The sequence below is a fragment of the Cherax quadricarinatus genome, chromosome 40 (genome assembly GCF_038502225.1).
Source record: "Cherax quadricarinatus isolate ZL_2023a chromosome 40, ASM3850222v1, whole genome shotgun sequence".
In the NCBI taxonomy this organism is placed as follows: Eukaryota; Metazoa; Arthropoda; class Malacostraca; order Decapoda; family Parastacidae; genus Cherax; species Cherax quadricarinatus.
This window is the reverse complement of record NC_091331.1, coordinates 17,373,963-17,400,512: the sequence shown is the minus strand read 5'-3', so window position 1 is coordinate 17,400,512 and position 26,550 is coordinate 17,373,963. Positions and strand designations below refer to the sequence as shown.

The following is a 26,550-nucleotide window of genomic DNA, read 5'->3' as shown; positions in this document are numbered from 1 at the left end:
TCGGCGATTTTGCCGACTTTGACTCCCATTTTAGGCCAATTACATTATTCCAATCAACCAAATTCTTAGCTATTTCACTAGTATTACTTCTATTCTATCGATTGAGCACAAGAAATCGCCAAGTCAACTGTTTCAACTACAAAATAAAGTGATCGGAAATTGTTAATTTGGCCAATTTAACACAAAGTTCAAAATATTCCAATTTCAAAATAGGGTCCAGAATGAACAATGTAGGCATTCCTGGCACTAAACTAACATTTCCTCTGTTCATTAGTTATGTTTTGAGGCTTTACAAATAAATTCCATTTTGATTTTTTATTCACATAATGAATTTTTATTCACACCAAAAAATAGAAGATTTACTGTTATGCAATACTGTAATAATTGTATAAATATCATCACCATATTTGTGAATGTATATTAGACCCACCAGCTGACGTGTATTAGACGTGTGAGGTCGTTTGTTTACTCTTGAATATCGGCAAAAATTTAACATTTCTGCTACTTTGAGCTCAGTTTCAAGCCATTTCCAGTGCTAAAACCAATCAAAATCATCTCTATTTCTGTAATATGTCTTCCATTCTATCAAATGAGACCAAGAAATCGCAAATACAACTATAAAAAACATACGAAAAAACACTGCAAAGTTGCTGTTTTAATCGAAAAATCATGATTTCATTTTTTTTCTCTCATTATACAGAGTGTGCTGCAGGATCTGTTTTATGTGGTGCACACATACCACATAGATGTATTCTCTCATATCTAGGCCCAAATGTACCACTCACAGTTTATCAGAGTGAGCTGAGCTCATGGCGTAGATCTACGGTTTGGACACAACGTAAAGCCGTAGATCTACGGGACGGACCCTGAAAGGGTTAATTACACTTAGCATTTTAGGAATAGGGTGCATTCTGATTCAAAAGGGCACTTTACAGTCTACAAAAATAGATGAAAATTGATAGACATTGTAGTCTTATTATATACTACCTTCTCTTTTATATTACCCCGTAATTGTAATTTGGGATATTTTCAGTTTGGAGGGATATGTTGTGTATCTTTATACATATATGCTTCTAAACTGTTGTATTCTGAACACCTCTGCAAAAACAGTGATTATGTGTGATTGAGATGAAAGTGTTGAATGATGATGAAAGTATTTTCTTTTTGGGGATTTTCTTTCTTTTTGGGTCACCCTGGTTTGGTGCGAGACGGCCGACTTGATAAAAAAAAAAAATAATTTTTGTTAATTTGCATTTTCATTAGTCTTTTTTCCACTAATTTCATGTTCTAGCTTTTTGCCTCATTTACAGTACTTAACCCTTAAACGGTCCAAACAGATCGACGTTCAAATTCGTAGTGCTACAAAAGGAGATCTACTTTTTTTTTACATATTTTCAAATATAACAAAAAATAAATGTAGGTAAAAGTTTTTTTACATGTTTTCAAAGGTAAACAAAAAAGAAGATCTACATTTTTTTACATACTTTCAGATGTTGAAAAAACGTATATATACGTTTGGACCATTTAAGGGTTAAAATTGTTAGCAGGATTCATAACCTCATCACATTAAAGACATCAGTAATAATCATGGATATTGTAATTTGCTTTAAGTTATTTAATTTCTTATGCTTCAGTTTTACTTTTTTTCCCCCAACAAATTGGCAGCCTCCTACCAAGGCAGGGTGACCCAAAAAGAAAGAAAATCCCCAAAAAGAAAATACTTTCATCATCATTCAACACTTTCACCTCGCTCATACATAATCTCTGCTTTTGCATAGGTGCCCAGATACAACAGTTTAGAAGCATATACAAAGATAAAAATCTCTCATATAACATATCCTCCAAACTGCCAATATCCCAAACCCTTCCTTTAAAGTGCAGGCATTGTACTTCCCATTTCCAGTACTCAAGTCGGGGTGTATAAAAATAACTGGTTTCCCTGAATCCCTTCACTAAATATTACCCTGCTCACACTCCAACAGCTCATCAGGTCCTAAAAACCATTCGTCTCCATTCACTACTATCTGACACACTCACGCATGCTTGCTGGAAGTTCAAGCCCCTCACCCACAAAACTTCCTTTACCCCCTCTCTCCAACTTTCCCGAGGACAACCCCTACCCCGCCTTCCTTTCCCTACAGATTTATACGCTCTCCATGTCATTCTACTTTGATCCATTCTCTCTAAATGACCAAACCACTTCAACAACCCCATTTCAGCCCTCTGACTAATACTTTTAGTAACTCCACACCTCCTCCTAATTTCCACACTCTGAATTCTCTGCATAATATTTACACCACACATTGCCCTTAGACAGGACATCTCCCCTGCCTCCAACTGCCTCCTCGCTGCAGCCTTTACAACCCAAGCTTCACACCCATATAAGAGTGTTGGTACCACTATACTTTCATACATTTCCTTCTTTGCCTCCTTAGATGTAGTATGTAATTTACTTTGTTAATCAAAAGAAAGTGATATCTAAAGAAATGATTGTTACTCATTAGTTATTCAGTGGCACAATAAGGTTTATTATACAGTAGAACTCCCATATCCACTGATTTGGTACCGGTGGTTTCGATTATCCATGGTTTACTGTTGCTCAAAAATACCTCTTAATTTTGCATAATAGTGGCCCCAAAGCACAAAAGTAGAGAAGCCGGCAGTTCTTCAAAGCCTAAGAGAAGCGATGAAGTGCTTTCCCATCAGTGAAAGTGATAATTTTCCATTTATTGTGCATATTTTATCAATTAAACTCTATGATAGGTATGTATAGGACTTTGATAATGTGGATAGGGTAGCCATTGGGCAGATGTTGCAAATGTGTGGAAAAGGAGATTTGTTATTAAAAGCATTTTTTTTTTTCTGATAGTTAGGCTTGGGTTATGGTATTTAGGAGGGAGGGGAACTATTTTCCAGTGTAAGTAGGACTTAGACTAGGATGTGTTATGTCACCATTGTTAAACAGATTTATAGGTGGGGATGTAAAAAGAGATCAATTCCCATGTGTTTGGGAGAGGTGTGGTATTAAATGGTGTTTGATCTGATACAAAGTAGGAGTTGTCACAGTTCAGAAGACAAGTTGCAAAGGTTGGTAAATGAATTTGGGTGAGTATGCAAAGTAGGAAATTAAAAAAGAACATAGATAAGAGCAAGGTGATGAGGGTAACTAAAAAAAATCTAGATTGAATATCATATTGAAGGGAGGGAATATGTGGGAAGTAAATGTATGAAGATATTTGGGAGTGCACATCAGCAAATGGGTCTATGAAAGATGAAGTCAAACATAGAATTGACAAAAGAGAAAAATGTACCAACACTTATATGAGTGTGAGGCATGGATTTTGAATGTTGCAGAAAAAAGAAGGCTAGAAGTAGTGTGGACTTCATATTTGAGAGAGGTATGTGGTGTGAATATGCAGAGAATTCAAAGCATGGAAATTAAAAGGCGGTTTGGTGTCACCAAGGGTATAATTCAGAAAGCTGTTACGAGAATGTTGAGGTGGTTTGGGCATGTAGAGATGATTGAGAAAAATAGGATGAAGTTAGGAGGGGTAGGGATCATCCCATGAATGGTTTGAGGGAGGTAATGAAGGAAGCTTTGAGATTTAGGGCCCTGAGCATGTAGCAGGCTTATGTAAGTGAATACAGATGAGTGATTTTTAATGGTTGTGCTGTTGGAGTGTAAGGTATCTTTTACGTAGGGATTCAGGGAAATCACTTTGCTGGTTTGAGTCCTGGAGGTGGGAAGGACAATGGCTGCAGTCTGAAGGAAGGGTGGGGATGATGTAACCATAAGTCATCCAACCTGTGATATTAGCATACTTCTGGCAAGACAGTAATTGAATGTATTGTGGTGAATGTGTTTCCTTTTTTTGGGGGGGAAGGATTGCACTGCCTTTGTGGGAGATGGCCTTGAAATAAAAAAAAATATGTATTACAGATTTGTTTTATGTTTCAGGGACACAACAAACCCATTACCAGGGTGGCTCTTTCAGCTGATTGCAGTAGCCTCTATACAACAGGAGTTGATGGGACTGTTACTGTTTGGGATGTTGCAACAGGTATCTATCATAATTTCTGTGTAGAGAAGTAGACGAGCTTAGTCTGTGGTCTTACTGCCTTACACAATATACAACCCGCACATAGGAGAGAGGAGCTTACGATGACGTTTCATTCCGACTTGGACCATTTACAAAGTTACATTTTGTAAATGGTCCTACTTTTTACCACTTTGCTGGAAAGGTTGGATAAAAATAGGTTTTAATTAAATAAGACAGTAATAAATAGAGAGAGAAAAATGCACAGTGGAAGGGCTAGTATTACTTTGATTAGGAAATTTAGATAAAATGAATCTTGTAAATAAATAAATGGAAAATTTAAGTGACAAAACATGGAATATAGTTATCTTCAGTGAGAAATTGGAAATGGTTACAAAGAATGGACAAAAGTATTGCATATTGAGCATAGGTTCGTACACATTTGTCAGAAAAGTGTGTGAACATTATAAAGTTTGGTAAATTGTTTGGGCAACAATTATTGGTGTTTTGCAAGGTAATACAGTATACTGTAACAGGCCTTTCCCTATTCCTCCCATACAGTAGTGATCTTGCAGATTCCTCTGAACACCTCTGATTAATAATCTTTGCTAGTGACATTGCTTTCTTTTTCAGACGCTGGCCCCAGTACCCTAAATAACTGAAACTTACGAATTCAAGAAACTTAACACATAGATGTCATCCAACAAACTTTTGACCTAATGTAGAAGAGATATGCAATGGAACCTAGACTTATGAGTTTAATCCATTCCGTGGTCTAGCTCATAACTCAATTTGCTCGTATATGAAGTCAGTGTTCCTCATTTAAATTAACTGAAATGCCATTAATCCGTTCCAGTGGAATTCCTTCTCTAGGGAGGCAGGACAAAATACTTCAATTAATATCAACTCTGTGGCTTATTTATCTATCACAATTCATCTAATATGACATAATAAACAATATAAATAACATAGAAACATGATATTTACTCTAGAATGAAGAGATATGCAATGGAACCTCGATTTAGGAGTTTAATCCATTCCGTGGTCTAGCTCATAACTCAATTTGCTCGTGTATGAAGTTAGTTTTCCTCATTTAAATTAACTGAAATGCCATTAATCCGTTCCAGTGGAATTCCTTCTCTAGGGAGGCAGGACAAAATACTTCAATATGATGCTAATATCAACTCTGTGGCTTATTTATCTATCACAATTCATCTAATATGACATAATAAACAATATAAATAACATAGAAACATGATATTTACTCTAGAATGAATAAAATACATGTTATTATGTGACTAGTGGTGGCGGCCATTCCTGCTCCCACTCTGACCATATCTTCCCATTCTCTTATTATAAGAGAAAACAGAGTGTTTGTGAGGCTAACTGCACTAGATCACTAGTTTTGTAAGGAAAACACTGAAACAATGTGTTTATAAATAAGAAATATTGTATAAAAACATAAAACATAATAGAGAATGTAAAGAAATAAACTGGTTATATAAATTGTACATACACACTTAACGTGGAGCAGAGATGCTGGCAGAGGTTGAGGGTGGGAAAAGATAGGCAGAGTGGCATATACTGTCAGTGGCCCTATAAACACCAACAATAACATTGGAGGAGTTTGTTTTGTTTCGTCTTTTTTCTAATCACTTAACTTACTTGCTTAATGCTTAATGTTTTTTATTTTTTGTTCACTTCACTTTTCACTGATTTACTTGCTACACTCTTAACATTAAGATCGACAACACTATAATTGCCAGACATAATGAGGGCAAATTCCTTGGCCTATACCTCGACAACAACCTAAATTTCAGCACCCATATCCAACACATAACAAAAAAAGTATCCAAAACGGTGGGGATCCTCTCCAAGATACGATACTACGTGCCTCAAACTGCCCTTCTCACACTATACCATTCACTTATATATCCATACCTCACCTATGCTATCTGTGCTTGGGGTTCAACTGCAGCAACACACCTAAAGCCAATAATAACCCAATAAAAAGCTGCAGTAAGAAGAATCACTAAATCCCATCCCTGGCAACACACCCCCCCACTCTTCATAGATCTAAACTTACTCCCTGCTCAGAACATCCACACTTACTACTGTGCAATCTATATCTACAGGACCTTAAATTCCAATATTAACCTTGACCTAAAATGCTTTCTTGATAGTTGTGACAGGATCCACAGGCACAACACCAGACACAAACATCTCTATGACATTCCCCGTGTTCGACTAAACCTTTACAAAAATTCAATGTATTTCAAAGGACCTAAAATCTGGAACACCCTACCTGAAAACTCTAGAACTGCAGACACATTCATCACTTTCAGAACTACAGTTAGAAAACATCTTATCTCTCTGATCCACCCCAACAACTAACTACATGATAACCACCTGGTGGTTCACGATTACACTCACTCACCCACTGACTATAAACCCAGAAATACTAATCTTAATCTTAAAATAATAAATCCTAACTAGTCATAAGTTTGCCTATGATACTCCAATATAGACACCTTGTATTGTGCCAAAACAAAAGCATTCACATTGCTAAACTCACAAATTATGATGTAGTCACTTAGCCTTAATACCATAATCTGTAAGGATTTAATGTTAAGAATTTATCTAAGTCTGCTCGAAATGCCTAGCCATGCTAGGTGTCCTAGTGGCCCCCTCTGTAATTAGTATTTTATAACATATAAACCACGCAATACCCAAAACCTGTAAACCCCACATTGTAACCCTTATAGAGAATAAACTTGAATTGAATTGAATTTGAGGGTCGACAGGTCCTCTCAGAGACTCGTTCTCAGGGTCGGCCAAATTTAAAAAAAAAAAAAAAAATTTCTTATGAAAAAATTGTTGTTTTTTTTTTTTAAATATTATAGGCTAAACAAAAAATATTTTACCATCAATACTTACCGAGATATGGAGGCGTGAAGTTGATGAAAAAGGGGGACAATGTGGCAACATCGCCGACTGCCGTCTCCTGGTATTCTTTTATTTACTTTCTTATGTACTAATTTCTAGTATTTTTTTTAATTTTTCTTTTTCCAAGTAACTTTTATGGCCTGTGAGACCAATATGATCAGTATTTTGTAAGTTTTTTCTTTTTCAATACTACACAATAAGGGCATAAACACTGTTGTCATTGTTTTGTTTACAAAAAATATTTACACAAACAAACGATATGAAATGTTGTTTATTACTATTTTTCTATATTTTATATACACATATACAGTCACAGGGAATGTTTCTAGAAGCTCTGCAGCCTGTGGAAGTCTTTGAAACATGGTGTCATGCACAGTGGAGTTTTGCACTCCTCACACATAAAACGAGTGTCTCTGCGTTGTTGTGGGCGTTTCCTTGTATGTGCACAGACGTAACACCTCTTCTGAGCCTTTTTCTTGAAAGTAGTAGCAGGCAGTTTTACCAAGAAGTGATCACCATGCTTCAGACGAGAAGGTAGTTGTTGATAATTTGGTGGGCGGTCTATTGCAGGTGTTCTTCCTTGGTACTTGAATACTATTTGTCTGATGACAGACAAACAGAATTCGCCGTATTGTGGTTTGTTTCTGGTCCTCATCTTATACATATTATAAGCATTGAGCATGGAAATTTCCAGAAGATGGGAAAAAGAGTTTTATGTACCACTTATAACTCTTGCGAACACAATCAGCAAACCCAATCTGCATGTCACATTTGTCCACTGAATGCATATTGAAGGTGTAATCAATCACAGCTGCAGGTTTTAGAATGGGTTCATTACTCTCTCTATGGTGCCTGCCAGTGTCTGCCATTTCATTAGGGTGAACTGATGACAACAGTGTGACATCTCGTTTGTCATGCCACCGAAATGCCATGATGTCATTGGCAGCAAACGCTTGCACCTCACCTCTACGAGTGCCAGCGTCAAACCTGGGCATATGTTTCTGATTTATACGCACTGTGCCACACACATCTGTCATGTTCACTCTCAAAAAATCACTGAGTGAGCGGCTTGTGTACCAGTTACCAGTATATAATATATGCTCCTTACCAAGGTCAAGGTATGGTTCTATCATTGTTCTAACCACATCACCAGAGATGCCCAATAACTTCCTGGTATTTTGCAATGTATAACTTCCAGTGTACACAATAATATCCAATACCAGACCACTGTAACAGTCACAAAGCACAAACAACTTTATACCAAAGCATTTCCTCTTGCTTGGTATGTACTGCTTGAAAGAGAGTCTTCCTTTGAAAAGAATCTAAGACTCGTCAATTACAGGCTTCCTGAAGGGATAAAAATAGATAGTGAATTTCTCTTTCAGATACACAAAAACATGCCTAATCTTATATAACCTGTCGTTTCTGTCAGGCCTGGTTTTGTCTGAGAAGTGAAGCATACGTAACATTAGCACAAATCAATTCACTGGCATTATACCACTGAAACCCGGGGTTGCAATCAGGCGGTCTGTTGACCAGTATGATTTCACTTTGTGCTTATACACATGTGACATAAGCATTATTGTGGCAAAGAAAAGATACATCTCAGCCACAGTTGCCTCGTTCCACTGGTGTAGACATGATTTTGGTGAAAGTATTGTGTTTGCCATGGTGTACTCGTAGTATGTGTTGCTTTCCATGATAATACTTTCGATCAGGGGTTCATCAAAGAATAACTCTAAACATTCCAGTTCAGTGACATTGTTCCCAAGTGTACAAGATGGCCGTATTCCACTTTGGCTGTACGGAGGAGGAATTATGTTCCACTTCCCCATGGAGAAATAATAATTATAATAATGAGGAGCTTCAGAACGCTGCCAACTCAGTGCACTGTTTACCTCGGCGTGGAAGCATTTCTCTTGCGTTTTGCTTGCATTTTGTGCAGTTATTTTGTCAAATTTCTTTTTTTCTAACCATGGGTCCTAAGAAAGTAAGGGCAAAGGACAGTGCTGAGAAAAAAAAGAGGATGATGTCCATGGAATTAAAGCATGAAATCATAGATAAACAAGCAAGGTAAGTAGGGTGTGGGTTGAAGAAGAAGCGGGGGAAGCTCGCTTGTAACTCGGATGTTGGCTCATAACTCAGAGCAAAAAATTGACCGAGCAATGGCTTGTATCTCAAAAAACTCGTATGTTGGGACATTCGTAAGTCGAGGTTCCACTGTGTTACGTATTTTGAAATAATTTCATCAAATAAACTTCAGGATTAATAGCACTTAAATTTTAGTAAAAGCAAAGGTATTCGAGGCTTCGTAGAGATATCTAACACTGCTGGAACAAATTTAGAAGTCTTTCATAGGAGACTAGACAATTTCCTCTGCCAAGTGTTTGATCAACCAGGCTGTGACAAATATGTGGGCAAGTGGGCCACCAGCAGCAACAGCCTAGTTAACTGGACAAGTGTCAGACAAGTCTGACCCAGGGCAGATCTTAGAGAGTAGGAAAACTCTCGAAACTCATCAGAGATAAAGAAATACCTTCATAAAGAGTTACCTAGCTTAAGAGCATGTCCAGAAAAAACCACTTGTCTCAATTCACTCCCAGATAACATGCTTACACAAGCCCCCTTCCTCCAGCCATTCCAGGGACACACACTCTCCCTTCTATCTTCCAGATTTATACACCTGCTTTGTCACCCTCTGTAGATGTTCAGACTGCCTCAACAGCCCATCAGCAGCTCTCCGAGTTATAGCCTTGGTCATCTCGCATTGCCTTTTAATTTCATTGCCCCAAATACTCTGTATGATATTCACACCATTTCTCTCAAACATGACTTCTCCACTGTCTCTACCCTCCTGTTCACTGCAACATTCAAAACCCAAGCCTCACACCAGTATATTCCCATTTACTGCCTCTTAAGATTAACTTTACTTTCCACAGATACTTGAATACACCTTCCACTTTTTTTTTCCTCATTTGTTATGGAGTTTAATTAATTAGGGGGGTCTAAAAGAAGATTTTATTTATGAAGAAGCACTTAATAATGTGAGGAACATAGACTATGATGTATAGGATTTGTAGAAATTATTTTAAAAGACTAAAATTGAGATTTACATAGCAATTTGATTGGATATTACCATGTGTGCAGGTGATATATAATAAGAACATAAGAAAGAAGGAACACTTCAACAGACCTACTGACCCATGCGGAGCAAGTCCATGTGTCCCCCCCCACCCCCTGATTTAGACCAATGACAACCCCTCCTTCCCCCCCAGATTAGCCCAATGGCCCACCCATCTGGTCACCTCCACTCAAGGATGGAGCACGGCACCAGACGAAGCAGCACAAGCTAGTCAGGTCCAACTCACCCACCCACACCTACTCATGTATTTATCTAACCTATTTTTAAAACTACACAATGTTTTAGCCTGAAAAACTGTACTCTGGAGTTTGTTCCACTCATCCACAAGTCTATTACCAAACCAGTGCTTTCCTATATCCTTCCTGAATCTGAATTTTTCCAATTTGAAACCATTGCTGCGAGTCCTGTCTTGGCTGGAAATTTTCGGCACACTATTTACATCCCCTTTATTTATTCCTGTTTTCCATTTATACACCTCGATCATATCCCCCCTAATTCTACGCCTTTCGAGAGAGTGCAGATTCAGGGCCCTCAGTCTATCCTCATAGGGAAGATTTCTGATACATGGGATCATCTTTGTCATCCTCCTCTGTATATTTTCCAGAGCATTTATATCCATTCTGTAATACGGTGACCAGAACTGAGCAGCATAGTCTAAATGAGGCCTAACCAGGGGTATATAGAGTTGAAGAGCAACCTGAGGACTTCTATTATTTATACTTCTAGATATGAAGCCAAGAATTCTGTTAGCTTTATTGCGAACACTAATGCACTGTTGTCTTGGTTTTAAATTCCTGCTAACCAAAACTCCTAAATCCTTTTTGCAATCAGTAGTATTAGATCTACATTATTTAGTTTATATGTCGCATGGTTATTTAACTGTCCAACATTTAGAACTTTGCATTTGTCAATATTAAACTGCATCTGCCACTTCTCCGACCATTGCATCAGTCTATTCAAATCATCCTGGAGTGCTCTAGTGTCCTCATTAGAATGAATTGGATGGCCTATTTTGGTGTCGTCAGCAAATTTGCTTATGTCGCTATTTATTCCCTCATCTATGTTGTTTATGTAAATTGTGAACAACAACGGACCCAACACTGACCCCTGAGGAACACCGCTTGTGACGTGCCCCCATTCTGATTTCTCCCCATTTATGCAAACTCTCTGCTGTCTATTTGTCAGCCATGCCTCTACCCGGGAAAAAATTTCTCCTATTCCGTGTGCCTTAAGTTTCCTCAATAGCCTCTGGTGTGGAACTCTATCAAAAGCCTTACTGAAGTCCATATACACAATATCATATTCATTACCATGATCTACCTCCTCAAACACCTTAGTGAAAAAAGTTAGTAAATTCATTAGACAGGAATGCTCCTTTGTAAAACCGTGTTGAGATTCATTAATCAATCTGTGCCTGTCAAGATGGCTACGAATTGCTTCGGCAATTATTGATTCCATAAATTTTCCCACTACGGAGGTAAGGCTTATTGGTCTATAGTTCAAAGCCAAGGACCTGTCACCTGCCTTGTAAATAGGTATTACATTTGCCATTTTCCACTTATCAGGCACTATGCCAGTTTGTAATAATATGTTAAATAGATTAGCCAAAGGTATGCTAAGTTCCTCTTTACATTCCTTTAACACCCTTGCAAACAGTTCATCAGGGCCTGGGGATTTGTTGGGTTTTAGTTTCTCTATTTGTCTTAGGACTATGTCACTAGTTACCGCAATCGTACATAGTTTATTATCCTGTTCTACATAATCTATTATTTCAGGAATCTCGCTAGTATTTTCCTGGGTGAAAACTGAGAGGAAGTAGGTATTTAGAATTTCACACACATCCATATCACTGTCAGTGATCTGACCAGAGTTACTCTTAAGTAGGCCAGTCTTGTCCCTAATCTTACTTCTGTATACCTGAAAGAACTTTTTTGGGTTAGTCTTTGAATCCCTTGCGACCTTAGCCTCATAATCCCTTTTTGCTATTCTTATTCCTTTCTTTATTTCTCTTTCTAATTGAATACATTGATTTCTTAACTGCCCATCCCCTCTTTTGATATGCCTATATATGCCTCTCTTTTCACCAATGAGATGTTTTAATCTATTGTTCATCCATTTGGGATCATTTTTGTTAGATCTAATTTCCCTACTCGGACCAAAAGTTGTCTGGGCAGCTAGAACTATTATCTCAAAAACGTCATATTGGCAACCTAGATCACCTACCTTAGCCATAGTCAGGACATCCCAATTCAGCCCACCCAGGTAATTTTTCAGTCCCATGAAGTCGGCCAAGCGAAAATCTGGGACAGAGATTTGATTGCAGTTATCTGGGTAATTCCATTATATATTGAAACTAAGTGATTTGTGATCACGTTCCCCAAGCTCATCATTAACCTCAAGATTATTAATTAGTGAATCTTTGTTGGCAAGAACCAAGTCAAGCAAATTGTTTCCTCTAGTTGGTTCTGTCACAACCTGTTCTAAAAAGCAATCCTGAACCATATCAAGAAAGTCACTAGACTCAAGATTTCCTGTCATATTGTTTCAATCAATTTGTCTGAAGTTAAAATCTCCCATTATCACAACATTTTCATATCTAGATGCCTTATGAATTTTGTCCCATAACAGCATACTGCACTCCCTATCAAGATTTGGGGGCCTATAAATCACACCCAAAATTAATTTGTCATGTCCCTCGAGAAACTGTAGCCAAACAGATTCTGTGTTCGATGTTTCTAATCTTATATCATGTCTAAGACAACAATTTAAATTTTCTCTGACATATGTCGCCACTCCAACACCCTTCCTGTTGATCCTATCAGTTTGGAATAGTTTATAACCCTGTATGTTGTATTCAGAAGGCATTTCTCTATCTTTCAGGTTGAACCAGGTCTCTGTTATACCAATAATATCTATATTACCGCTAGGTAGTAGGTTGGTTGACAGCAACCGCCCAGGGAGGTACTACCGTCCTGCCAAGTGAGTGTGAAACAAAAGCCTGTAATTGTTTTACATGATGGTAGGATTGCTGGTGTCTTTTTTCTGTCTCATAAACATGCAAGATTTCAGGTACGTATTGCTACTTCTACTTACACTTAGGTCACACTACACATACATGTTCAAGCATATATATACACACTCCTCTGGGTTTTCTTCTATTTGCTTTCTAGTTCTTGTTCTTGTTTATTTCCTCTTATCTCCATGGGGAAGTGGAACAGAATTCTTCCTCTGTAAGCCACGCATGTTGTAAGAGGCAACTAAAATGCCGGGAGCAAGGGGCTGGTAACCTCTTCTCCTCTATATATTACTAAATGTAAAAGGAGAAACTTTCGTTTTTCCTTTTGGGCCACCCCGCCTCGGTGGGATACGGCCGGTGTGTTGAAAGAAAGATCTATATTACCTACACTTGCAAGTAATCTTAGCTCATCTATCTTATTTCTTAGACTCCTACTATTTGTATAGTAAACCTTAAGGGAGCTAGTCACTCGTTGCCCTCTACTATCTCTCTTTGTTTGTTGATCAGTTGATTTGCCATTACTAGCAACTTTATTTTGAATGTTGTCTTTTAAACTTATCCCTGAGGTATCCCGGCAATAACTGCTGTTTTTAACCCTAATGCTGCAGCCTGATTGTTTCCCACAGACACCCATACCTCTATAATCTATCAGTTTAAATTCCTAGACAAGTCATCAGTTACCCTCTCAATTGAATTGGCTAATGCAACCACTCCATCCCCAGAGAGATGAACCCCATCCCTTGCATTTATATCACATTTACCAAAGAATAGGTCCCAGTTATCAATGAATGGGATTGCAAGTTCCTTGCAGTACCTGTCTAGCCAGCAATTTATACCAATTGCCCTAGACATCCATTCATTGCCCACTCCCTTTCTAGGCAAGATGCTACATATGACTGGGACCCCTCCCTTAGACCGAACTACTTTTATGGCTAACCTGTACTTAACCAGCAGCTCCTCTCTCCTGCCCTTCCCAATGTCATTACCCCCAGCACTAAGACAGATAATGGGCTCGTTCCCATTACCTGCCATAATATTATCCAACCTGCTGACTATGTCACCAACACCAGCTCCAGGAAGGCACACACTCTGTCTTACCTTTCTGTCTATTGCAAAATGTACTGTCCATATATCTTGATTAGCAGGGGAATCAGTGGTACCTTCAACCTCACTAACCACTGAAGTACACTCGTCTTGGAGAACAGAGAATCGATTTCCTACCTTCACATCTCTATTAACCCTTTGAGGGTTTTCGTCGTACTAGTACGTCTTACGCGTAGGGGTTTTTGACGTACTAGTACACATAAATTCTAGCGGCCTCAAATCTAGTGGGAGAAAGCTGGTAGGCCTTCATATGAAAGAATGGGTCTATGTGGTCAGTGTGCACAGTCTAAAAAAAATCCTGCAGCACACAGTGCATAATGAGAAAAAAAAAACTGACCATTTTTTTGGAATAAATCAGCGACTTTGCAGTGTATTTTCGTATGGTATTTATTGTTGTATTCTAGTTTTCTTGGTCTCATTTTATAGAATGGAAGACATATTACAGAAATTGAGATGATTTTGGCTGGTTTTACAATGAAAGGTGCCTTGAAATTGAGCTCAAAGTAGCAGAAATGTTCGATTTTTACCAAACTTCAAAAGTAAACAAATCGTGCCAAGCGTGCAATACACGTCAACTGGTGAGTCTAATATTCTTTCACAAGTGCACCAATAATATTTATACCATTTTTTACACTAATGCAGTAGTCTGCATAACAGTAAATCTTACATTTTTTGTGAGAATAAAAATTCAAAATGGAAAGCAAAAGAATATAAGAGGGACCTTGAGACATGACTAATGACTAGAGGAAATGTCATTTTAGTGCCAGGAATGTCTTTCTTGTTTATTCTGGACCCTATTCGGAAATTGGCATCTTTTGAAATTTGTGTGAAATTGGCAAAATTGCTAAATTCTGACCACTGTACTGGATAGTTGAATTTCATAAATGGGTGGTTTCTTGCACCCATTCGATAGAAAAAATGGAGTTCTAGCGAAATATTCATGTTTTTTGTCGACTAGTACAGCGAAATTGGCCGAAAATGGGGCTCAAAGTGGGCAAAATCGCCGATGCATAAACATCGCCGAGACCGCCAACTTTGCGAGAGCATAATTCCGTAAGTTTTCTATCAAATTTCAAACTTTTGGTGTCTTTATGATCGGGAAAAGATTCTCTATCTTTTCATAAGAGAAAATAATTTTTTTTTTTTTTAAATTTGGCCGACCCTGAGAACGAGTTTCGGAGAGGGCCTGTCGACCCTCAAAGGGTTAACTCTCCTCATCTTCCTTCTTCCTGAACTGTGAACCACTTGCCACTTAAAGTGGCTGCCACTATCACTGCTGGTGACCATTCCCTCCTTACCAGCTAAATCCTTCTTACACTCACTCCCAAACTCATCTAGACAAAGCTTCAGCCTCCTATTTTCCTCCTGAAGAAGTAGAATCTCCTTCTTCAACACTTGAACCTGAGATTCTAAAACACTACAACAAGCCATGGTGCTTGGTAACAGCCCACGCTAACTCCCAAGTTTATTATAAAATATTGATTAAATTAATTAAATTCAAATTAGAAACAATACAGGGTGAATATAAAGTCAAATTATTATTTTTAGTTTAAATAACTAGATCAGGGTTTACAAGTAATTTGAAAGTAGCTAACATAGTACATTGGGACCTCTACTTGCGAGTTTAATCCGTTCCATGACCTTGCTCGCAACTGGATTTGCTCGTCTGCAGAGTCAGTTTTCCTCATTTAAATTAATTGAAATGCAATTAATCCGTTCCAGTGGAATTCTGTACTTCAATAATTTCGCTAATATCAACTCTATGGCTTATTTATCTATCTCATTTCATCTAATATGACATAAACAATATAAATAACATAGAAACCTGATATATACTCTAAAATGAATAAAATATGTCATTCATGTAGTGGTATGGGTGGTGTTGGCGGTTCACGTGAGTTTGTCTGGAGACTGGGCAAAATACTTCATGAATAATTTTGTTAATATCATCTATATGGCTTATTTATCTATCACAATTCATCTAATATGACATAACAGACAATGTGAGTAACATAGAAACATGATATATACTCTAGAATGAATAAAATACGTCATTCATGTAGTGGTATGGGCGGTGTTGGTGGTGGACGAGAGTTTGGAGAACGGGCAAAATACTTGATGAATAATTTTGCTAATATCATCTATACGGCTTATTTATCTATCACAGTTCATCTAATATGACATTACAAACAATATAAATAACATAGAAACATGATATATACTCTAGAATGAATAAAATATGTCATTATGTAACAGGTGGAGGCAGCCACAACCGCTCCCTCTTTATTGTGGTAAACACTGCCATCTAGTGACGGCCTTTTGAAGCCATCTATTATTATAATTATTATATGTAGTACATTATTATTATTATATCTGTATTATTATTATATTATTGTTATTATTATTGTCTTATTATACTATTATTATATGTATTATTATTATACATATTATTATTATTATTATTCTTATATAAATAATTTGTAATTTTTATTCACACGAAAAATATAAGATTTACTGTTATTCCTTATTGCGATAATTGTATAAATAATGTCAGCCCATTCATGACTGCATATTGAAATGGACAGTGATGATATTTGTTTACTCAGAAACAGCCAAGCAATGGACCATTTCTCCTAGGTTGAGCTCAATTTCAAGGTACTTTTCGTCGTGAAAGCAATCAAAATCATATCGGTTTCTGTAATATATCTTCCATTCTATCAAATGAGACCAAAGAAACGAGAATACATCCATAAAAACCATTCGAAATTACTGCTAAGGGGTGTCTAATTGCTGAGAAGTGAACTCCATTATTTATGCTTAGATTTCTTTCATTTTTGGTGTACTTTAAGAAGCATCTTTCCATCATACATTGCCCAAGTTTCAATAAGATAGTGCAACAAACAAATGAGATACAATTCCCGAGATCAAGAGCAAGAGCCCCTCACGCCCCTCACCAGTGTCAAGGAACCTGCCTTGAGGTCTGCTCGCTTATGGAAATTTTGCACGTGTATGGAAGCAAAAAATTGACTCATCAACTGCTCGTATTTGGAAAAACTCGCACGTGGACATGCTCACAAGTAGAGGTTCCATTGTATATGACATTAAGATACAATTTTAGACATGCTGATGTGTAGTATACTTGTGCAGGATTATCGCTACTTGAATATTTCTATATTTTATTCAGTATTATTCATTTATAAACAGGTGAAAATGACCGCATCGGTGGCAAAGGTCATGGGAATCATGTTAGTGGACTGGTTGTCAAGGATAGTGCTGTTTACACTGCTGGTATTGATGACAGTATTAAGGTCATTGGTAAGTATCCTGTTAGTACTGTGCCTATTGTCTGCTTATGTTTTAAATATTGCCCAAAAGTCATGCATGTTACAAAGGTAACTACAATGCTAGGAGCAAGGGTGGCTTGCTTGAAGTTGGGTGGCTTGAATATAAGTAAATGTATTGCAGATTTAAATGTGTATATGAATAGTGTATATTGTAAATGAAAGGATGCTGAGTAACTTTGTAGTGAGTGAAAAAATAGGCAAAAGGACTTGGAGAGTCAAACTGGCAACTGCTATAGTTAATGAAGTTAAATTGTATCTGTTTGAGTAAGAGCAAAAGGTGTAGCAGTACTGTTAAATGAAAAACTATTGAAAGATGAGAATGGGTATGAATGCTTTAACCCCTTTGGTGTTACCCTATGTTTTTAGGTCTACTTTTAACCTTTGCAGAGCCTAAGGTTGCTGTGTGCCAATAAAGCAGCTTTTTGTTATACTTGAGTAACAAATCAGATAACCCTAATACTCTCCCAAGTGGAGTGAAGAGTTGAGATGTGAAGGAGTGTAGTTCTAGACCTGGGAGTGTGTTTCTAATTATTCTCAATCACTCGTAAGTACAAACAATGATTGAACTCCCTTGAAAAATTTATAAAAAAACTGTCAGTGATATGGTAAAAGTCACAAGAGTAAAAAGACCTTAGAATGGTTCATTCTATAACATACTAGAAGCACATTCAAATTACTTCAGTGCTTTGATTGAATGTTAAAATGTTAATGAGATTTTTGTGTATGAGAATGAAGTTGGGATGATACCTATCCACTTGACACACAGTAATATCATTGCAATCATTCATCTAGATCTAACATGTCACCAAATGCTAAAATCAATCATCCACTAGCTGCAACTCCCTCATCAAAAAACTCAGGTCTGAATACACCAGCTTCCCTGATGACTGTTAGTGTAATAAGCGTACAGTCGTCCCTTGGTTTTCGTGTTTAATCCATTCCAGAGCCATCAGCCAAAACCAAAACCATTTTCCCCATAAGAAATAACGTGAATGGAATTAATCCGTTCCAGACACCCAAAAGTATCAACAAAAAAAAATTTTTTTTACCTTAAATATACATTTACATGCACAAAAGAATGAACATTAAACATGATACTTACCCTTTTTGAAGGCTGTTGTTGCTGGAAGAAAGGCAGGGAGGAGGGGAGAGGGAAGATAGGTTGTTGTTTGGAAGGGGAATCCCCCTCCATAAGGACTGTAGGTACCAAGTCCTTATCTGGGGTCACTTCTCTCCTTTGTTTTTTACTGTCACTAGGACCAGCTTGAGTCACTGGAACCCTGTTACACAAAATATCTGTCCAGATAGATCTGTTTCTGGTATCTCTTCAAGATTTGCCTAAAATGGGACATGGCATTGTCATTGTAAAAGTCACCAGCACGGATTGCAACAGATTTCTCAGGGTGATGTTGCTCCACAAATGAATGCACTTTAGTCCACATTGCACAAATCTCCTTAATCTTTGAAGAAGGCACCTTCTTCCATCTCGCTTCCTCCTCCTCTGAAGGAATTTCCTCAGCTGTGGTCTGTTGCTGTTACAGATGAAGCTCTTGCAGCTCATTAGTGGTTAGCTCTTCATTGTGATCCTCCACCAACTCTTCCACATCCTCCAACTCACATCCAACCCCATGGAATTCCCCAATGCCACAATTGATTGCACAACAGGTGTAGGGTCGACAAGGTCAGCCTCAAACCTTTCAAAATCCTTCTTTTGGACACAATCTGGCCACAATTTTTTCCAAGCAAGAGTTCATCGTTCTTGAAGTCACTCCCTGCCATATAAGGCCTATGCAGTGGAAGATACTGAAGTGATTCTTCCAGAACTCTCTTAGGGTCAATTCAGAGTCCAAGGTTATGTCAAAGCACCTTTGAAACATTTCTTTGGTGTACAGTTTTTTGAAGTTTGCAGTAATCTGCTAGTCCATGGGCTGGAGGAGAGGAGTGGTGTTAGGAGGCAAAAACTTCATTGTTACAAAACTGAATTCCTTAGACAATTGGTCTTCCAAGTCTGGAGGATGAGCAGGAGCATTGTCCATTAACAGGAGACACTGGAGTGGCAATTTCTTATCCAGGAGGTATTTTTTCACATTGGGGCCAAACACTTCATTAAACCATTCCAGGAAAATTTCCCTTGTGACCCATGCCTTACTGTTTGCCTTCTGCATCACACACAATTTACTCTTAACAACACTGTTTTTCTTGAACATACTGGGATTTTCAGAGTGATACACCAGTAAAGGCTTCACTTAGAAATCCCCACTAGCATTGCCACACAACAAGAGAGTTAGCATAGGTAGTAGGTTGGTAGACAGCAACCACCCAGGGAAGTACTACCGTCCTGCCAGATGACTGTGAAACAGAAACCTGTAACTGTTTTACATGATGGTAGGATTGCTGGTGTCTTTTTCTGTCTCATAAACACGCTAGATAACAGGGATATATTGCTACTCCTACTTACACTTTGGTCACACTTCACAGACACGCATATGCATATATATATATACATACATCAAGGCTTTTCTCCTTTTTCTAAATAGCTCTTGTTCTTCTTTAATTCTTCTATTGTCCATGGGGAAGTGGAAAAGAATCTTTCCTCCATAAGCCATGTGTGTCGTATGAGGCGACTAAAATGCCGGGAGCGATGGGCTAGTAACCCCTTCTCCTGTAGACATTTGCTAAACAAGAGAAGAAGAAAAACTTTATAAAACTGGGATGCTTGAATGTGTGTGGATGTACTACGGATGACAAGAAACAGATGATTGCTGATGTTATGAATGAAAAGTTGGATGTCCTGGCCCTAAGCGAAACAAAGCTGAAGGAGGTAAGGGAGTTTTGGTGGCGGGAAATAAATGGGATTAAATCTGGAATATCTGAGAGAGTTAGAGCTAAGGAAGGGGTAGCAGTAATGTTGAAGGATCAGTTATGGAAGGAGAAAAGAGAATATGAATGTGTAAATTCAAGGATTATGTGGATTAAAGTAAAGGTTGGATGTGAAAAGTGGGTCATAATAAGCATGTATGCACCTGGAGAAGAGAGGAATGTAGAGGAGAGAGAGAGATTTTGGGAGATGATAAGTGAATGTATAGGAACCTTTGAACCAAGTGAGAGAGTAATTGTGGTAGGGGACCTGAATGCTAAAGTAGGAGAAACTTTTAGAGAGGGTGTGGTAGGTAAGTTTGGGGTGCCAGGTGTAAATGATAGTGGGAGCCCTTTGATTGAATTTTGTATAGAAAGGGGTTTAGTTATAGGTAATACATATTTTAAGAAAAAGAGGATAAATAAGTATACAAGATATGATGTAGGGCGAAATGACAGTAGTTTGTTGGATTATGTATTGGTAGATAAAAGACTGTTGAGTAGACTTCAGGATGTACATGTTTATAGAGGGGCCACAGATATATCAGATCACTTTCTAGTTGTAGCTACACTGAGAGTAAAAGGTAGATGGGATACAAGGAGAATAGAAGCATCAGGGAAGAGAGAGGTGAAGGTTTATAAACTAAAAGAGGAGGCAGTTAGGGTAAGATATAAACAGCAATTGGAGGATAGATGGGCTAATGAGAGCATAGGCAATGGGGTCGAAGAGGTATGGGGTAGGTTTAAAAATGTAGTGTTAGTGTGTTCAGCAGAAGTTTGTGGTTACAGGCAAGTGGGTGCGGGAGGGAAGAGGAGCGATTGGTGGAATGATGATGTAAAGAGTAAGGGAGAAAAAGTTAGCATATGAGAAGTTTTTACAAAGTAGAAGTGATGCAAGGAGGGAAGAGTATATGGAGAAAAAGAGAGAGGTTAAGAGAGTGGTGAAGCAATGTAAAAAGAGAGCAAATGAGAGAGTGGGTGAGATGTTATCAACAAATTTTGTTGAAAATAAGAAAAAGTTTTGGAGTGAGATTAACAAGTTAAGGAAGCCTAGAGAACAAATGGATTTGTCAGTTAAAAATAGGAGAGGAGAGTTATTAAACGGAGAGTTAGAGGTATTGGGAAGTTGGAGGGAATATTTTGAGGAATTGTTAAATGTTGATGAAGATAGGGAAGCTGTGATTTCGTGTATAGGGCAAGGAGGAATAACATCTTGTAGGAGTGAGGAAGAGCCAGTTGTGAGTGTGGGGGAAGTTCATGAGGCAGTAGGTAAAATGAAAGGGGGTAAGGCAGCTGGGACTGATGGGATAAAGATAGAAATGTTAAAAGCAGGTGGGGATATAGTTTTGGAGTGGTTGGTGCAATTATTTAATAAATGTATGGAAGAGGGTAAGGTACCTAGGGATTGGCAGAGCATGCATAGTTCCTTTGTATAAAGGCAAAGGGGACAAAAGAGAGTGCAAAAATTATAGGGGGATAAGTCTGTTGAGCATACCTGGTAAAGTGTATGGTAGAGTTATTATTGAAAGAATTAAGAGCAAGACGGAGAATAGGATAGCAGATGAACAAGGAGGCTTTAGGAAAGGTAGGGGGTGTGTGGACCAGGTGTTTACAGTGAAACATATAAGTGAACAGTATTTAGATAAGGCTAAAGAGGTTTTTGTGGCATTTATGGATTTGGAAAAGGCATATGACAGGGTGGATAGGGGGGCAATGTGGCAGATGTTGCAGGTGTATGATGTAGGAGGTAGGTTACTGAAAGCAGTGAAGAGTTTTTACGAGGATAGTGAGGCTCAAGTTAGAGTATGTAGGAAAGAGGGAAATTATTTCCCAGTAAAAGCAGGCCTTAGACAAGGATGTGTGATGTCACCATGGTTGTTTAATATATTTATAGATGGGGTTGTAAGAGAAGTAAATGCGAGGGTCTTGGTAAGAGGCGTGGAGTTAAAAGATAAAGAATCACACATAAAGTGGGAGTTGTCACAGTTGCTCTTTGCTGATGACACTGTGCTCTTGGGAGATTCTGAAGAGAAGTTGCAGAGATTGGTGGATGAATTTGGTAGGGTGTGCAAAAGAAGAAAATTAAAAGTGAATACAGGAAAGAGTAAGGTTATGAGGATAACAAAAAGATTAGGTGATGAAAGATTGGATATCAGATTGGAGGGAGAGAGTATGGAGGAGTTGAATGTATTCAGATATTTGGGAGTGGACGTGTCAGCGGATGGGTCTGTGAAAGATGAGGTGAATCGTAGAATTGATGAGTGGAAAAGGGTGAGTGGTGCACTTAGGAGTCTGTGGAGACTAAGAACTTTGTCCTTGGAGGCAAAGAGGGGAATGTATGAGAGTATAGTTTTACCAATGCTCTTATATGGGTGTGAAGCATGGGTGATGAATGTTGCAGCGAGGAGAAGGCTGGAGGCAGTGGAGATGTCATGTCTGAAGGCAATGTGTGGTGTGAATATAATGCAGAGAATTCGTAGTTTGGAAGTTAGGAGGAGGTGCGGGATTACCAAAACTGTTGTCCAGAGGGCTGAGGAAGGGTTGTTGAGGTGGTTCAGACATGCAGAGAGAATGGAGCGAAACAGAGTGACTTCAAGAGTGTATCAGTCTGTAGTGGAAGGAAGGCGGGGTAGGGGTCAGCCTAGGAAAGGTTGGAGGGAGGGGGTAAAGGAGGTTTTGTGTGCGAGGGGCTTGGACTTCCAGCAGGCATGCGTGAGTGTGTTTGATAGGAGTGAATGGAGACAAATGGTTTTTAATACTTGACGTGCTGTTGGAGTGTGAGCAAAGTAACATTTATGAAGGGGTTCAGGGAAACTGGCAGGCCGGACTTGAGTCCTGGAGATGGGAAGTACAGTGCCTGCACTCTGAAGGAGGGGTGTTAATGTTGCAGTTTAAAAACTGTAGTGTAAAGCACCCTTCTGGCAAGACAGTGATGGAGTGAATGATGGTGAAAGTTTTTCTTTTTCGGGCCACCCTGCCTTGGTGGGAATCGGCCAGTGTGTTAATAAAAAAAATAATAATAAAAAAGGGGTTTAGTTATAGGTAATACATATTTTAAGAAAAGAGGATAAATAAGTATACAAGATATGATGTAGGGCAAAATGACAGTAGTTTGTTGGATTATGTATTGGTGGATAAAAGACTGTTGAGTAGACTTCAGGATATACATGTTTATAGAGGGGCCACAGATATATCAGATCACTTTTTAGTTGTAGCTACACTGAGACTAAAAGGTAGATGGGATTCAAGGAGAATAGAAGCAGCAGGGAAGAGAGAGGTGAAGGTTTATAAACTAAAAGAGGAGGCAGTTAGGGTAAGATATAAACAGCTATTGGAGGATAGATGGGCTAATTAGAGCATAGGCAGTGGGGTCGAAGAGGTATGGGGTAGGTTTAAAAATGTAGTGTTAGTGTTCAGCAGAAGTTTGTGGTTACAGGGAAGTGGGTGCGGGAGGGAAGAGGAGCGATTGGTGGAATGATGATGTTAAGAGAGTAGTAAGGGAGAAAAAGTTAGCATATGAGAAGTTTTTACAAAGTAGAAGTGATGCAAGGAGTTAAGAGTATATGGAGAAAAAGAGAGAGGTTAAGAGAGTGGTGAAGCAATGTAAAAAGAGAGCAAATGAGAGAGTGGGCAAGATGTTATCAACAAATTTTGTTGAAAATAAGAAAAAGTTTTGGAGTGAGATTAACAAGTTAAGGAAGCCTAGAGAACAAATGGATTTGTCAGCTAAAAATAGGAGAGGAGAGTTATTAAATGGAGAGTTAGAGGTATTTGGAAGATGGCGGGAATATTTTGAGGAATTGTTAAATGTTGATGAAGATTGGGAAGCTGTGATTTCGTGTATAGGGCAAGGAGGAATAACATCTTGTAGGAGTGAGGAAGAGCCAGTTGTGAGTGTGGGGGAAGTTCGTGAGGCAGTAGGTAAAATGAAAGGGGGTAAGGCAGCTGGGATTGATGGGATAAAGATAGAAATGTTAAAAGCAGGTGGGGATATAGTTTTGGAGTGGTTGGTGCTATTATTTAATACATGTATGGAAGAGGGTAAGGTACCTAGGGATTGGCAGAGAGCAATGTGTGGTGTGAATATAATGCAGAGAATTCGTAGTTTGGAAGTTAGGAGGTGCGGGATTGCCAAAACTGTTGTCCAGAGGGCTGAGGAACGGTTGTTGAGGTGGTTCGGACATGTAGAGAGAATGGAGCGAAGCAGAATGACTTCAAGAGTGTATCAGTCTGTAATGGAAGGAAGGCGGGGTAGCGGTCGGCCTAGGAAAGGTTGGAGGGAGGGGGTAAAGGAGGTTTTGTGTGCGAGGGGCTTGGACTTCCAGCGGGCATGCGTGAGCGTGTTTGATAGGAGTGAATGGAGACAAATGGTTTTTAATGCTTGACGTGCTGTGTGTGCTTGGCGTGACGTGCTTGGAGTGTGAGCGAAGTAACATTTATGAAGGGATTCAGGGAAACTGGCAGACTGGACTTGAGTCCTGGAGATGGGAAGTACAGTGCCTGCACTCTGAAGGAGGGGTGTTAATGTTGCAGTTTAAAAACTGTAGTGTAAAGCACCCTTCTGGCAAGACAGAGATGGAGTGAATGATGGTGAAAGTTTTTCTTTTTCGGGCCACCTTGCCTTGGTGGGAATCGGCCAGTGCGTTAATAATAATAAAAATAAAGATAGTTAGCCTGTCTTTCATAGGCTTGTGTCCTGGGAGTGCCTTTTCCTCCTGCGTGATGTGTGCCCGCATTGGCATTTTCTTCCAAAAGAGGCCTGTTTCGTTACAATTGAACACTTGTTGGGGTTGGAATTTTTCAGACTCTATATAACATTTGAATTCCCCAACAAATTTTTCAGCTGCTTGTATGTCTGAACTGACACCCTCACTGTGCCTTACAACACTGTGTGTGCCACTTTGCTTCTTGAAATATTTGAACCAGCCTTTGCTTGCCTTGAATTCACTTTCATCACCACTTGTTTCAGGCATTTTCTTTGAGATCCTCATGTAAGTGCCTTGCCTTTTCACAAATAATGGACTGCACAACAATATCTCCTGCTAACTCTTTCTGATCCACACCAACAACAGTTTCTCCACTTCTTCAGTTGTTTGGGACCTCTGTTTGGGTATTGCAGTCACCCCTTTTGCAACATCAGCTTCCATGATTGCTTTTCTTTTTGCCACAATGAAGCTGATTGTTGATGGTGACTTACCATACATCCTGTCGAGTTCAGCAATGTGTATGCCACTATCATATTTTCTTAGGATTTCTTTTTTCAGTTCTACAGTGTTCCTCACTTTCTTTATCAAAGCACTGGCACTAGGAGCTTTCTTTGGGGCTATGGTTGCTTATTTAGCAGTCACACACGATAAACAAGTGGCAAAAACAATGGATTATTATGAAATGTTTCGTATGACCTGGCAGGATATGTTCACTGACCGAGAAACAATGCTACACTGGCTGAGAATGCATGCAGTACGCGGCTTTGTCTGCACACTGGGGACTGGACAGGTTCCGTATGATCGACGAAAACTAAGGTAAGCGATGAAAACTAAAGCCAAAAATCGATGAAAAAAGTCGGCCAAAACTAAAATCGGTGATAACCAAGATCGACAAAAACCAAGGGTCTACTGGATAGCACAGCATATATGGTTACCCAAAGTGAGATTAATGATGTTTGTAATTGTCAGTATTTGTTCACCTATTGTAAGAGGAGAGCAGATGAGATTGATTCTGATATGTGTTAAGTGAATATTTAAATAATATCTAGCCAGACAAGTGAATAATTGTTTTGCCGAACTTGAATTATAAATTTTATGATAGTGGTAAAATGTAGAAAGAAAGTGTGGGGCGCCTTATGTAAGTAACAATGAGGCATGTTTAGTCGAGATATGCTAAGAAAATGCCTTTAATTTAGGTAATACATGTACACATTGCAAGGAGAAAAGGGTAAATAAGTACAGTGGTCCCTTGAGTTAAAATTTATGCTCATAAAGGAATATAGTTTTAAGTTGTGCTGAAAAATTTGAGATATAACGCACATTTGATGGTCGGCATGCAGAGGTGAGTCTCATTCAACCAGTAATGTGGTAGTTTGCCTCTTGGGCAGCACCTGAGCAA

General features: G+C 38.7%; 1 protein-coding gene across 3 annotated transcripts in view; it reads left to right on the top strand.

Annotated features, from left to right (window-relative positions):
* The window catches only part of flr (actin-interacting protein 1 flr), a gene marked incomplete at its 5' end in the record, with an annotated part of 240,820 nt that overhangs the window by 127,643 nt on the left and 86,627 nt on the right, over positions 1 to 26,550 (top strand). For 2 of the 3 annotated variants that reach the window (XM_070092750.1, XM_070092749.1), the window contains 2 exon segments: positions 3,959 to 4,061; positions 17,450 to 17,560. In XM_070092750.1, the coding sequence (XP_069948851.1) occupies positions 3,959 to 4,061; positions 17,450 to 17,560 (214 nt within the window). 3 annotated transcript variants of the gene reach the window in all.